Raw genomic sequence first — 15,420 nt, 5'->3', positions numbered from 1 at the left:
CCCTCCCTAGTTTCGCAGCGGCGCTTGTTTCATGACGCCCCCAAGATGGCGGCTCCGGGGGACGTGGTTGGAGGTTACACCTCTTGCCCTCTGGGCATTCCACTTTCCGGCCTTTCCGGCAGCGCTTGTTTCCGAGCCGGGCTGTCTTTCATGACGGACGCAAGATGGCGGCGCCCACTTTGGGGGACCACTGAGAGTGCTACGCCCGTAAGCAGCGCCGGCGGCAGCGGGAGACGCTACAATGCGGTTGGCGAAGGTTGGTTTGCATGGGGTCTTCGCCGCCTACAAGCCCCCCGGCGTGGCGTGGATGGCCGTGCGGAACTCCGTGGAGACCCACCTGCTGAAAGGTGAGCCTTGGAAGAGGTTCGGCACCGTTTCCTTGCCTTATCCTGCCTCTCGAGTCCCGCTCCTTACTATTGCAATACAGAGTGTTTCGTAATAAATGTGCTCTTAACCAGGGTGGATAAAGATAAATGATTTATTATTATTATTATTTAAATCGAATTTTTAAAATAATATGCTTTTGGAGGAAAAAATATTTCTAAAGTTAGTTTTCTTTTTAAGTTACATAATAGTCCAGAGCCTATTCATTTGGAAATAGGGATTTAAGTTTTTCATGTATGCTAAAACTCAGTCTAAGTTGTTTTTTTAAATCGTCTAACCGCATCAGTTAACAAGCGTGGATACATATAGTATAATGTTATTGTTTTAGTTAAATAAGTTGTTTAAATTGTTATTAAGGAAATGATTATTTTTCCCCTTCCAATAAAGTACAACAGAAAAGTTGTCCAAATATAAACAAGAATTTCATAATTATCTGTCTATGCATTTCTAATAGTATAACCAAATCAGTAATTTTTGATATAACTGTAAAAACTACTCTGAAAATTTATTATTCCAAAAACTAAACCTTCCTCTGGTTATCAGTCCCTTCTCCCTCCTCGGGGAGAAGCCCCCAAGAGCTGCCGCACACCCTTTAAAGGTTCTTGCGGGCTTTTGCTGGAGGTGGGGGAAGGGACAGAGGGCAGCCCCTCATTCCCTTCCCCCACCTCCCAGAAAAGCCCCCAAGAGCCGCACTCCCTTTCACGAGCCGCGTGGAGCGTGTGTGCGGCGCTTGGGGGCTTCTCCCTCCTGGGGAAAAGCATACAGGCTCTGCTCAGCACTTAAAAAAAATTTTTTTTCTTGCATTCCCCTTCTAGAAACTAGGTGCGTCTTATGGTCAGGTGCATCCTATGGAGCAAAAAATACGGTAAATCAAGACTTACTGACTTATGATTTAAATGACAATTAAAATCAATTTGATTTAAATGACGATTAAAATCAATTTGATTTAAATCACGATTAAAATCAATTTGATTTAAATCAGTTTGATTTAAAATCACGATTAAAATCAATTTGATTTAAATCTGGCGAACCAGAGCAGCGCACAGAAACACTGTTTACCTTCCTGCTGGAGCGGTACCTATTTATCTACTTGCACTGTCGTGCTTTCAAACTGCTAGGTTGGCAGGTGCAGGGACTGAGCAACGGGAGCTCACCCCGTTGCGGGGATTCGAACTGCCGATCTTCTGATCGGCAAGTCCTAGGCTCTGTGCTTTAACCCACAGCACCACCCGCGTGCCCTATTAATTAGTTAGCTATACCTTAAAAAAATAAATAACCAGTTTTCTCATTATTTTTTTTCTTTAGACTTGAACTCATTCAAGCGACCAGCACCACGACGGCTTGTACGTTTCCTGCCTAGCATGGTGGAAGGAAAGGATGGGAAGGAATTGACTATGACAGTTACGCAGCTCCCAGCTATGGCTGACCATCCTCTAGGTGAGATTTGAGCAGGGATGTAGGGTGGAGAAGGTGGCATCCTGGGCCTGATGATATCAGGACTAACTTATTCTTTTCAGGGACAGTGAACATAGTGGCCTCCGGATGCTCCAACCCCAATCAGCATGGCTAATGGGTAGAGATTATGTGAATTGTAGTCCAGCATCTGGAGAGCATCACTTTACCTATGCCTGATTTGTATCTACCCAAGACTCTGCTTTTGAGTCTTGCCAATGTATGAATTGTGACAGTGTTTCTTAAACTTTGGTCTCCTGCTGTTGTTGGACTACAACTCCCATCATCCCTGAGCACAGGTCCTGCTAGCTAGGGAAGATGGGATGTGTAGTCCAACAACAGCAAGGAAGTCCAAGTTTGAGAAACAATGGATTAAGGTAACAGACACTCACTGATGGGGCATTCTCAGGTGTGACACCTCTCTTGCCAATCCTTGGATGTTGGGCAAAGGTGGGATGGGCAAAAAGCCTTCAGGAATCTCTTCAGTTCTGCTTATTCTTGGTTTGCTACATCTGATATCACTTTCTTATTGTGTTCTGCTATTTATTGTGTTTTCGGTTTGAATTGTTGTTAGCTTTTGCATAGCGTTTTTGTTTGGTTGTTTTTAATTCCTAATCACCCAATAAATCAAGGGGTAGCCAGCATAATGCTCTCCAGATGCTCTGGACTAGAATTCCCAGTTGCTGGAAACTGCAGGAGGGGGAGAATGCTCTTGTGCACAGGTCTTGCTTGTAGGCTTCCTACAGTGGGCATCTGATTGGCCACTGTGAGAACAGGATGCTGGACAACATGGACCACTGGCCTGATCCAACAGGCTCTTCTTAGGCTCCATATACAGCCAATAGGGCCTGGTGATTTATTGATCTGTCGTCCAAAACCAGCTTAAAGTCCACATCATGATAATTGTTTAAAAATATTTGACTTGGTGATATATTGCAAATCACATTGTTGGAAAAACTGCAAAGCCAATGGATGCTTTTCTCATGATTCCTGCAACAGTGCAACCCATACTCAGCTCTCTCCTGCCTCCTGCAGGGGGCAGCAAACCACAGAGCAGGCACAGAGGAAAGCTGCCTTGCAGGAGCTTTTTTCTGGCAATGCAATGAGCTTCTTGCTTTAAGTGTTGGCACTAAGCAGACAGGTAGGTAGGTGGTTGAGGGAGATGTCAGTCTGAGTTGTCTCTAGGCTTTGTGCTAGGAGCCCCTTTCCTCCTTCCTTTCTCCAATAGGGTTGTTTACTTCTGAATTTTTAAAAAAAGCCTTGCCCTGTTGTTTAAGCCTATTTTCTACCCACGTGTGTTTCTCTCTTGTCAATGCTCTTTGTTCCTCATCATCTGCATGTTTGTGTGTTTGCCTGTGTCCCCCCCCCTCGTTATGTTCCCCATTTTCTCCTTACCCTTGAAATCTCCCCAATTATCTCCTCTCCCCTTTGCTTTCTCACACATTTGTTTCCCCAGCCCTGTACTTCCTTATGTGCTGCTTCTTTCTTTTTCTTCTCTGCTGTCCACCAAGTCCCACTGGCAGAAGAAAGTGGTCGGGGAAGTGTTTTTGTTTTTATTTTCTGGTGTTTACATTGTTGTTTCCCCCTAAATTAGCTTCCCTCCATATTACAAAGGAAGGGTTTTTTTTTTTTTTAAGAGCTTATCTCTTTGCTTGCTTGCCCTGTCTGCCTCCCTTTGATAAAAATCGAGAGATTGGTGGGATGAAGGCTTTTGTGGAGGCCTTCTGTGTCAGGGGGAAATGGAGGGGAGAAGATATAACTGGTTGCCTTCTGCTGAAATAGGAGATTGGGTAGTTGTGATGTGAGAAGGATGGGGTGTTTGTCAGTAAGCAGTCCAAGCAAATGTGTGTCTACTCACAAGTACACCTTACTGAATTCAATGGGGCTTACTCCCAGGAAAGTAGAAGTAGGTTTAGTTGAACACATTGCGGCTTACACCTGTACTTGGCCCTCTGAGTAGAGAAGCAGGTGCAACTTGACACTTGTAAATAATTTACTCTTCGATTAGTTTAAAATAGATTAAATTGTCTAATAAATCTTTATTCTGTAAAATTTCAGCTTTCCCTACTCTAGATCTTTTTAGAACAGCAATTGGGAATCTGTGACCTAGGTGTTAGATGTAGCTGATGGGAGTTGAGACTCCAGAAACACCTGGAAGGGTGATAGGTTTCCCCATCACTGTTTTAGACAGAAACACTGGGTACAAGGTTTCCCCCTCCAATAAAAACGAAGTCCCAATCTCCAGCTTGCCTAGCCCTTTAAATGGGAACAATGGATTCTGGTGGTGCCATCTAACAGTCTGGAGTTACTCTCTGAGGATGATTCCAGATTGGGATAAAATGTGGCTGCCCAATTCCATTCTCCTCTGGAGATGAATTTGATGGTTGTCTGGAAACTCCTTCTGTTTACCCCCTGCTATGGTCTGTTCCAGCATCTGTGGCTCCTCAGTCTCAAAGTTTGCAGTTGACCCGCAATCTTGATTCAGGCTGCGTTAGAATGTCTTGTTTTTCTCTGGCCTTTTAGTTTGGTTTTCATTTTGTGCCAGATTTTCTGCTCCCTGATGAAATTTGTTGTTGGATTTTTATTAGTTACTCATTTTAATTCCACTTATGAATTGCTTTGTTAAAAACATCTCAAAATTATTTATTTATATATCAAAAAGCTTTCTTTGTGTTTTGCTTGAATTATTTACTGTATTGGTGAGATCAAGTTTTGTGCATGCCTTAAAAAATCGATCTTGATTTTCCTTTACAGTTTCTGGACCGATATTCAGACACCTGAAAGTTGGAGTAGGCCACCATCTGGATCCAATGTCCTCTGGAGTGTTTGGTAAGTAAAAGATGCCTTAGCCAGTCATTGCTATTATATGGTGCTCCCAGAAGCATTATTACACTGTGGCTAAGGTACATGTGGCCAATAAATTGGATTGCATCCCAAAGCAGTTGCTAAGGTAAAGGTAAAGGTACCCCTGCCCGTAGGGGCCAGTCTTGACAGACTCTGGGGTTGTGCGCCCATCTCACTCAAGAGGCCAGGGGCCAGCGCTGTCCGGAGACACTTCCGGGTCACGTGGCCAGTGTGACATCGCTGCTCTGGCGAGCCAGAGCCGCACACGGAAACGCCGTTTACCTTCCCGCTGGTAAGCGGTCCCTATTTATCTACTTGCACCCGGAGGTGCTTTCGAACTGCTAGGTTGGCAGGCGCTGGGACCGAGCAGCGGGAGCGCACCCCGCCGCAGGGATTCGAACCGCCGACCTTTCGATCGGCAAGTCCTAGGCACTGAGGCTTTAACCCACAGCGCCACCTAAAGCCATGTACAAATTCTTTCTTCCCAGTCAGACTTAAGGCTTGCCATGATCCAGGTGTATCTATTTACCTGTCCCTGGATTTGCAGTCAGAAAAAGTGACCTTTTTAACTTTGCCTGCCTAACTTTCCCACCCCTTCCTTTTTATATTTCAGTGCTTGGGGTGGGTAATGGCAACAAGTTGCTTCAAGCCTTGCACGATGCTCAACTCACCAGGGTAAGTATTTATTATAATACAGTTATAAGTAGGGAATTATACATTATTATTAGACCTTAGAGATGGAAGGTACATTGGGGTCCAGCCCCCTGCCTAGTGTGGAATGTACAGTGTGCAGTATGTACCATGCATGATGCAGCTACAGAATCCCTTATGGATGCCTACCTGGCCTCTGGTTAAATGCCTTCTACGAAGGAGAGCCCACCACCTTCCACCACTTCCCTTCTCACAGTTAGACTGCTCTTGTCATTGGGAAGTTTCTCCTGATGTTTAGCTGAAATCTGCTGCCCTTCCAATTCAACCAATCCATTCTGGTTCTGCCCTTTGGAGCAACAGAGAGCAAGTCTGCTTTCTGTTGCTCCAGAAAGCAGATAGTTGAAGAAAACAATTGAATCTTTCATTAAATGCTGCTTCTCCAGACTGAACACCCTCAACTCCTTCATCTGTTCCTTTTGGTACTTCGTAGCCAGACTCTGAGGGGACGTGGGTGGGACTGTGGGTAAAACCTCAGCACCTAGGTCGGCGGTTCGAATCCCCGCGGTGGGGTGCACTCCTGTTGCTTGGTCCCAGCGCCTGCCAACCTAGCAGTTCGAAAGCACCCCCGGGGGCAAGTAGATAAATAGGGACCGCTTACTAGCAGGAAGGTAAACGGCGTTTCCGTGTGCTGCACTGGCTTGCCAGATGCAGCTTCGTCACGCTGGCCACGTGACCCGGAAGTGTCTTCGGACAGCGCTGGCTCCCGGTCTATAGAGTGAGATGAGCGCACAACCCCAGAGTCAGACACGACTGGCCCGCACGGGCAGGGGTACCTTACCTTACTAGCCAGACTCTGCACCATCCTAAAGGTAAAGGGACTTCTCTCACCATGCATTTCATCTTTTCAAAGACTTACACAGTTAGTGGCTTGTTTGGCAAAGCCACAGACGACTTCTCGGACACGGGCAAACTGATCGAGAAGGCAACATTTGGTAAGTTTATCCACAGGGATAGGTGTGGGGAACCTGTGGTGGTTCAAACTTACCTAGGTACAGCTGTGGGCAGGTTTCCTGCATTTTAGGGGGTTGTACTAGATTACCCTGGGGTGTCCCTTCCAACTCTACAATTCTATGATTCTCCCCTGTCTCTCTGAAGCACAGCACTCAGTCAGCTGGTCCTGAAAGCCCCGCTAGCTCAGCCTTCAGCAGGAGAGAGTTTGCTTTCTTTTCCACTGCCCAGAAACCAACTTGAGTTGGATTCCAGGTGCATGTTTTCCTCTTAGGAGGATAAAAGGTGAGCCCATCCCCCAGCAATGTTTTGAAACGGTGGAGTTTTAAAGCATCATATAAGTATCTTGAATTTGCTTTATATTTTATTGTGTGGTTGCCCCTTCCTCATCCTGACCCCCCAAACCACTGGGGCTCCTTTTCATATTGTTTTCACCTGGGAATTTGCTTAGGAGGCAGCAGCATGTTTATAGTCTGTGTTTGAAATATATGTATTTAGCTCCAGGCTGTTGGATCACCTGGCCCATCCCTCTCAGTACTGTTTTCCCCTTTCTTTGTCTGCAGACCACGTCACCAGGGAGCAGCTGGAGAGGATCCTTTCTGTTATCCAGGGGTCCCATCACAAGGCTTTACTGCAGTAAGTATCGCAAACGTGGGGGCTGTACCAGAGTGCCTGCTTTGCATGCAGAAGGTCCCAGGTTTGATCCCTGATAGCATCTGTTCAGATAGCAAGCCCCAGGAAAGACTTTTCCCTGAGAAACCCCTGCCAGTCAAAGCTGACAGTAGATTGGCAGATAAATGCTTCCACCTGTCAAAGCTGGCATGGACAATACCCTGTTCTGGTGCAATGAGGTAGCTTTTTGTTCTCCCAAATCTCAAGGTTTCAGGTGATGCTTTTGCTGTCACTTGGGGACCAGTGGGAGAGCTTGCTGCTTTTGCTGCAATGAGACATCTTCTACAAGATTTAAGGGAAAGGGAGGGTGTGGGGACTTTCACACCTTCTCTGTTTCTTATGCTGACCATTCCCCAAAGAGCACCCACTCCGCTCCCCATGTACAAGAAGAAGATTATTGGTACTGGCAGGCCTGGGCAGACTGCTGAGCTTTGCTGATCTTCCTTTGCCTGCCGTGGACCTTCAGGTAGCTGTTGCTGAACTCACAACTCCCATCATCCCAGGCCATTCGCCTTGCCATCGGGCTGGGGATGACTTCTGCAGATCAGTAGGCATGGCTGTGCCTTCCCTCTTTGCTCTTATATCCCAGAACATCCCAGCCTGCAACCCTCTTGCACCTTGCAAAACAACACTCATACTGAAGGCACAATACATGAAATACTATTATTATTAATTAGTAAAATGATTAGTCATTCTTTGTGATGGCAACTCAAAATTTTGTAAGCAAAAAACAAACACATACATAACTGCATTAAGATCAACACACACAGTCCCACCATTCTACCCATGCAAAAGGGCAATAGCTAGTTAAAAGCCAAAGACCTGATTAGAAAGTATGTTTTCATCTGACATCTAAAGATAAGAGGAGGCTTGTTTCTCAGTGGCTCCTGACCAGGATGAACAGGCTGCAATGCAGTTTGCAGAGAACTCATGTTCTCTTCCAGACGTCCTCCTTTCCACTCATGGCATCCCCAGGAGCCCCTTGTTTACTTTGTCCATAGAAGCAAAGTCTGCTCTGGTTTGAGGGATACCCTGCCCATGCAAAATACCCCCTGGTGGAGCCCCTCTTATGTTAGCAGTGGGGTGGGGGCAGCAGCAGCAGCAGCAGCTGTACTTCAAGGTGGCTGTAAAGCTGGCATTTATAATTTCATACATTGTTCCAGAGCACCCTAAGTCATGCTCCGGAAGTGTAAATAGTGGATTGCAGGCCCTTCCAGCTGTGGGGTGTGGGGAGGCTAGCACAGCAGGCAACTCAATGCTGGTAGGCCCTGGCAGCTGCTGCTTTCAGACCTACACAGAAATGAATGATTCTTTTCGTTCTGTCCCTCCTTTTGTAAAAAATGAAAGTTGTAATTTTCACGTTACTAAATAAGCATGCTAAATAGTTTGTGTGGTAAAATGATGGACACGAGCTAATAGAGGGAGTGTGGTGCAACTCAGGAATGGTTTGAATGTTGCCTAGCTGGCTTTAGGTGGGCTCTTGTTTTTTTAGCTCCTTCCCAGCTATTTGCAATGTGTGCAGATTAACGCTGACCTGTCTTACAGGGGTGTTGTAAAGATTAGTGAGTTGTGATATGTAATATGCTTTGAATGCTCCTATGCGCCTAATTGACAGCTAAGTATTAATTGCTATTCCTATAACTATTTCACTAGAATTCCCATTACTAAATAAATGACTTGGTGTTTTATCTCTCCCTCCTTCGGAGCTGCCATACATGATTCTGCACTCACATCCCAGTGGGATTCATGGCTGAGTGTGGTTTCCCCATTCCAAATTTACCACACTAGCCACTACACCTGCCTTCCCCAACCTTGTGCCTTCCAAATGTTGCTCCCATGTTCCCTGATGGTTAACTGTGCTACCTGGGAATTGGGAGTTTGGCTTCTACCAGCCAAAGCTCTCTGAGCTTCCCCCAAAATAGAGGCTGCGCTCATAGAGGAGGAGGATGGAAGAGTTGATAGCCGGAAGTTAGTTTTATAGAGACAAAGGGGTTTTTCTGGGCTGAAGCAACAGCACCTTTCCTCCAAGACGTTCATTGGGATGGGAACTTTGCATGGTGCTCTTTAGATTAATCATCCTGGAGTTGGAAGGTGAAAACTGTTTGCCGCAGGTGGGGCTTGCTCTGCTTCCAGGCCCTTCCATAACTAGGGAAGTCCAAAGGCCCTTACGCCGAAGGTGAGCAGGAGTGCTAGGGTGGGGTGGGAGGTCAGTCAGCCAGGAGCCCTGCTGTCCTCCTCACCCCACGTCTTGTTTCCTTCTCTCCCTCAGGCCGCCTCCGTCCCTTTCCTTCCTTCTGCTGCGTCATTACTGCCTGCCCAGAGAGCATGAGGAGCTGAAGAGCTCCCAGCCTCTAAGCTTCCGGAACAGCCGTGCCCACCCTCGGAAATGGAGTGTGGCGCAGTCCATGGGCAGCGACCATCAGAAGCCAGTGTGGCGGGTGGTGCTGATTTGTGTCTCAGGAATGGCATTTCTAGCGTGGTGTGCGCTGCGCCGCAAGACTGACATTGACAGGCTTCTAGAGGATGCCATGGAGGAGGACTCCCCAGAGCAGGATTCCCAAACGCTTCCATCCGAACAGGGGAAGCCTTGATGCAGGGGTGGTGGGCAAGGACCTCTTGCCACTCTGGATTCCTGATTCCACCCCCACCCCCACCCCCCAGGCTGGGTCCCTGAAACTGCTGGTTCTATGGTATGGGTGTGCATTAAAGCAAAGAAGACCGCCACAGAGGACGTCAAAAGACATTTCCTGAACATGGACAGCATAGTTCTATTCCCAGTAGAAAGCAACACAGAAAGTTCTTTTTCAAAGCAAGAGAAGCCATATGGTGGAGCTCAATTAGTTAAAGAGGGACGCTATTCTGTGTTGCAGGCACACTCCCTTTTATGTGTGAAGAGAAGGAAATTTGTCTAAACATTGTGCACCTGCTGATTCTGTTGGCTCTTAATGCTTGGTTGTAGTTGGTTTAAGATAATAAAATAATAATTGCCTAGATCCAGGTTTGAAGCAAATACTCTCTTGGTGAGAGAGCCCCACAAAACATGCAACAAAGAAAAGCGTGGAAATATAGGCTGTTGGACCCCTCCGAGTTTCTTCCAAAGTTCTCCTTTTCTTCTCCTTTAGCATGGAGTGAGCAGCCCAGAAGTCCTTTCTGGTCAGTCTCACATGATGGAAGGGGGTAAACAAAAGGCTTTGTGTAGGTGCAAACGCTCCCCTGCTCTTCCTGAGGCTGGAAAGGGGTTTACTGAGTAAAACTGAATTACTGTGTTGCAAAATGATGCATGTCTAAAAAGTTTATCACCAACATGAAAAGTTTGCAAAGCTCTGGCTTACTCTGTGGTCTTAACCTCTTCATGCATTAACTACAGCAGGGTGGCCCAACTTTTCATACCAATGGGCCACAAGCGTACTTTGACACGAAACCTACAGGCTGCCTTGTCACATGGGGGTGGGTGGGCCAAGGCCAAAATTTGAAGGCCCCGCCCCCATCCCTCATGCTGCCTTCCCAGAGCCAGCTGTGGGAAGGAGGTGTGAGGCTCAGGCAAAGTCCCAGAGTGCCTTCCCAAAGCTGGAAAAGTGCTAACTAGGCTTTGGGAACTGTGAGGACTGTGGGGTGTGTTGGTGGGTGTGTCAAAATGTTGCTGAGGGTCGGGCCATGTGTTGGATCACCCTGAACTACAGTTAAGCATGATGTATCATCCCTGACCATTTGCCATGCCGGATGAAGCTGATGGGGATTGGGAGTCCAGCAACATCTGGAGGACCACAGGTTCCCCAACCCTAGACTACTCTCATGGAGTAGTGATACTTCCCACCTACTCCCCATCTAATGATAAAATTGGAGAAAACATGAACAGAAGTGAATGGCCTGTTAACTATTTAAGGATGCAAATCCCATATGCATGACTTGTCTATTCCAAAATATATCTTGTATACATCTGAATGCTTCAGAATAAGTATTATGAAAATTCAGATAAGAAACCACACAAAATTTTAATAGCTACATAGCACAATCAAGACTTGAATGAATTAATTGCACCAGCCAGGCTGTTTGGACCATCCATTAATTTTAAAATATGTAACAGAGGTTATTACTCAGTAAGGTAGTAACCCTTGATGTGGACTGCACCTCTTTAGACTGAAGGTGGGAGCTCACATGATTGTTCCTTGATACCAAAAAAATCCCTGCACATAGAAGAAGATGAAGAGTTTGGATTTGATATCCCACTTTATCACTACCCTAAGGAGTCTCAAAGCGGCTAACAATCTCCTTTTCCCTTCCTCCCCACAACAAACACTCTGTGAGGTGAGTGGGGCTGAGAGACTTCAGAGAAGTGTGACTAGCCCAAGGTCACCCAGCAGCTGCATGTGGAGGAGCAGGGAATCGAACCCTGTTCACCAGATTACGAACTAGTCAGGCTAGCCTTGCTTTGGAGATTCTCTTTTGCACACAGGAACACTCAGTCATGTGAGTCCCCCATCTACAGTCTGAAGTAGTATGGTGCAGATGAAGGGCTGCCACCTCAGAGAGAACTACCTGATGCTTCTGCAGTTGTTAGCTTGTTGCTTCAGCATATGGCAGGATATCACTTCGGGAAAAGCTAATATTGATTAGTAAAGTGGTTATGAAGAAAGCTGGCAAAAAAAGTGTGGCCTCTCCCTTTGCTGCCACTGTTTTTATGTATTAAGGTTTAATTAAAATGCAAACTGTCGACATGGGTTAAAGTGACAGCCTTTGTGCACAACCTGTACAATAACTTTGGGGTGTGTTGAATAATCATTTGTTGGTCTGTTTGAAAGATCAGCTTGGCAGATGATATCCTTTCCAATGAAGAGGTCCTATAGGGGGTGTGGGGGTGGAGAGGATATGAAGTTGGAGACATCTGTAATGCAGATTTGGGAAGCAGTGGCTGCATCCAACTGGAAACCTTAAGAGCAAGTGTATCTGCTTCAACTTTCCACAAAAAAATGTGTGATGTACATAAGTCAGCCTTGTGTTTAAGCACTGGCCTAGTAGCCACAGGCAACCACGAATTACATGCAGATAAGTGAACTGGAAGAGGAGACACATCATGTTCCATCCCTCCTCTGTATCTAACAAAGAAACCAGGTGGGCTGTACTTAGAGTAGAAACACAGCAGCCTGCTCCAAGAAAGGCAGAACTCCCAATCCCTCCTAAGTAGCTATTTTGTGGTTTTATTTACTGTGTTGACTGTTTCTTAGCCTAAGTCATTCACTGAGGTTGTTAACCTCTGCATGTACCCCATACAAAAAACTAAGAACAATGCACACAGAAAACTAGCCAGTATGGGTAGAAAAGATATTTCCCCTGACAAACTAGTTCTATCTGTAGGGTCTTTTGTTTGTATGAAGGCACATTCAGTCATGTGAACCCCCACCGCTGGTTAGACACAGCCTAGCCACCTAAGCAACCATGAGGCCTTAAAAGTTGAATGACTGGAGAGACCTGTCAGGAGTAAGCATGGACCAATGGTACCAAATAGTATGGGAAACAGCCCTACTAGAAAAATTAACCAATAAACTGAAACTGACACGGGGACAAATAGAAGAAGACGCCTTCACTCCCCTTTATCACGTACACAGCCCAACAAGACAATGACAATAATCCACCAACAGCATATAAATCAGTATGGCTAACCTGATCCAAAACACCCACCCACCCCACTCACACACAAAAACAAAGATCACCACAGCCAATCACAAACAAACAACCACACCCTAGGCCAACCCCAACCTCTCTCACCACCAAAGGAACACAAGTGAACAGCAGAGAACCGGCACGAGTAATGCTGACACCAAACCCTACACATATTAAGCAAAATAGAAACATCGCCACCCGACCCCACCCATCTTCCCCCCCTCCACCCCTTTTCTTCCTAATGTCTCAACAAATGAAACTGATTTGTAAAAATGTTACAGGGAAAAAATACACGAGAGATATTACACATACTTCTGTAAAACAAGAAAATCTTTTTTTAAAAAAAGCTGAATGACTAAAACCACCATTTATGTCAGAATCTGGCAATTTCATCTCCGTATTGTGATACAAAGGGTCACTGGACAAATTTTCCGTTTTTACTGGCTGCTTAAGCATTTTTGATAGCTTTCAGGTGTTTATGCATTGTGTGAAGTTGACAATCAGAAATGCAATTTCCATGAGTCTTATGACATTCCCCAGCCCCTATAATTTGGGGAAATGGCTGTTGAGTGTACCTGATTATAGGAGAGCCATCTTTGGAGATAACAGGCTGTGTTCGGGTGGGCAAAATGTATTGCACAAACCAGTCAGACAGTAGCTGTGCAAATCCAGCAGCAGGAGAGTTCAACCTCCCTTCCCTGATCTATTCTCTCCCTTTGCCTCCATCCAGGTATGCTAATATTGACTTGAAGACCCAAGAGGCCTACGAGCTGGCAGTGAAAGGATTAATTCGTCCCATGGAGAAAAGCCCACCCTTAATCACAGCAGTGCGAAGCCTCCAGTTTGCACCACCAGAATTCCAGCTAGGTATGGCTAGGGATGTATTTCAAATCCCACGGGAGATTACCAATTATTATAATTTTTTTTTAATTGAGACATTTACAACTTTAGGGGTACGAAGGACCAAGAAGCAAGTGCTAAGAGAGATGTTTGCCCAAGAGATCAGAAAGCAGCTGACAGTTCACAGCAGAGAATACTAGCCCACATGGACAAATGGTGCAGGAGCCTCTCACAGCAGCCCCCCACTCCTAAGGAGAATCCCATAATAGAGCCAGCTGTGTTGATCCATAGTCTTTGACTGTGTTCACACTCTTACCGGCTGAGTTCACTCATCTAGACAGTTATTATCTGGGCGTAGGGTTATTATGAAGATAAAATGGGACAGCCCTCAGATCCGGATTTTGGCATGAGCCACAGAGTTCTGACCATTTAGCGCTAAAATAAATCTTTGTTGCATCCTCCTTGTCCTTTTGGCTCCCTTCCTTTGGGGAAGATTGTGACCTCCATCCAAGGGAAGAACTTTCAGGGCAATATTTTTGCAACATCACTGGGTATAAGACACCTTCCTGGGAGACCAGAATGGATTTTCATTGGCTGGGAGACCAGAATGGATTTTCATTGGGACTTCTAGTGACAACTGGTTGAATTCAATGCACTAAAGTTTTTAGCTTTGTCTATTAAATGCAAGTAAAACCAACATGCCAAGTTAGGTCATGCTCCAGTGTTTTAAGATATCAGAAAATTTTCTAGTGCTAATTACCCTGATTTCTGTAGTATTCTTCCCCTAACTGTAAAGTTTTCGATTTCAAACTTTTTTGGGAAACCCCACCTCACTGCCTGCTTGTATTGACGATTATTTCTGTCCCCTTAGAAATCCACTGTTTGCATGAGACCCAGCAATACCTTCGGAAGATAGTTCACGAGATCGGTTTGGAGTTGAAGTCAGTTGCTGTCTGCACACAAGTGAGGCGGGTACGAGACGGCATTTTCACTCTGGAGGATGCCCTCTTGAGAACACAGTGGAACTTGCATAACATCCGAAATGCGATCCTGAAGTCCAAGCTTAGAGTAGAAACTGAGATACAAAAAAGCCTTGCTTATGAGGGAGAGGAGGAAACTACGGCCTCTCCGGTTGCAGGTGACACACAGCTGAGCGAAAGGGAAGATGCCTTGCCGCCAAGCTCAGTGATAAAATTGTGAATATCTTGTACTACATGGGAAATGGTTAAGTGCGGATGTGGAAAACACCCTGGAATTTTTATCCTTCACTACTTTGCTGCTGAAGCTTGCTGCCCTGTTTCAAGCTGTTCTAAAACTCATCACTCTCAAAACTCCCGCGATGAAACATTTGCAGTATCTGATCCTGCACGTGTGGGAAAATCAGAAGCTGTTTCTGAAACATATGAAAACACAGCTTTTTACCTTCTGTCGAAGCTTGGATGTTTCAGCCAAAGGATTTGTAGAGCTGGTTAATTTGCTGCATAAAACAACCTGGCTGTTACTTAAATGTATTTTTAAAAAACAAATCCACCTGTGAATTCCGACTGCAGTATGATGCTTTGATTTATTCATATTGCCATGATTAAAATTCTGAAACTCATTTATGAGTTTATTGTTAAATTCAAGCCTGAAAATGTGTGAGAGGGGTGGGTGGGTGGCAGTAACTTCTGGTATCACTCCAAACGAGTTAAGGAAATTTTACTATAACTTGGTATGACTATTACTTGACAGAACCTTGGTTTGCAGTCATCTTGCAAATCAGAATTAGAAACTAGCTTGAAGTAGTCAAAACAAAAAAAATTCCTTCCAGTAGCACCTTAAAGACCAACTAAGTTAGTTCTTGGTATGAGCTTTCGTGTGCATGCACACTTCAGATACACTGAAACAGAAGTTTCCAGACCCTTCTATATA

The 15,420-nt window shown here is 45.5% G+C and overlaps 1 protein-coding gene and 1 long non-coding RNA gene across 3 annotated transcripts; one reads left to right on the top strand and one right to left on the bottom strand.

Annotated features, from left to right (window-relative positions):
• The first annotated feature begins 34 nt into the window (after positions 1-34).
• On the top strand, positions 35-15,109 carry TRUB2 (TruB pseudouridine synthase family member 2). Of its 2 annotated transcripts, XM_083721055.1 has the most exons (8): positions 35-347; positions 1,690-1,821; positions 4,591-4,665; positions 5,294-5,355; positions 6,242-6,323; positions 6,903-6,975; positions 13,400-13,536; positions 14,381-15,109. In XM_083721055.1, exons 1-8 carry the CDS (start codon positions 242-244, stop codon positions 14,707-14,709), a joined length of 996 nt encoding a protein of 331 aa, XP_083577181.1. In that variant the 5' UTR covers positions 35-241; the 3' UTR covers positions 14,710-15,109. The 2 variants fall into 2 exon arrangements, with proteins under 2 accessions (XP_083577181.1, XP_083577182.1); XM_083721056.1 differs by lacking the exons at positions 13,400-13,536; positions 14,381-15,109 and adding an exon at positions 9,281-10,004.
• On the bottom strand, positions 2,978-4,664 carry LOC310836150. Its single transcript, XR_014559890.1, has 3 exons — positions 4,529-4,664; positions 4,146-4,248; positions 2,978-3,073 (listed from the first exon to the last, which is right to left on the bottom strand). It is a non-coding gene; the product is annotated as an uncharacterized lncRNA (long non-coding RNA).
• Positions 15,110-15,420: the final 311 nt, after the last annotated feature.

This window comes from Podarcis gaigeae, assembly GCF_964106915.1.
Source record: "Podarcis gaigeae genome assembly, chromosome: Z".
NCBI classification, from domain to species: Eukaryota; Metazoa; Chordata; class Lepidosauria; order Squamata; family Lacertidae; genus Podarcis; species Podarcis gaigeae.
The sequence above is the reverse complement of the archived record's forward strand: the minus strand, read 5'-3'. Positions and strand labels throughout refer to the sequence as shown.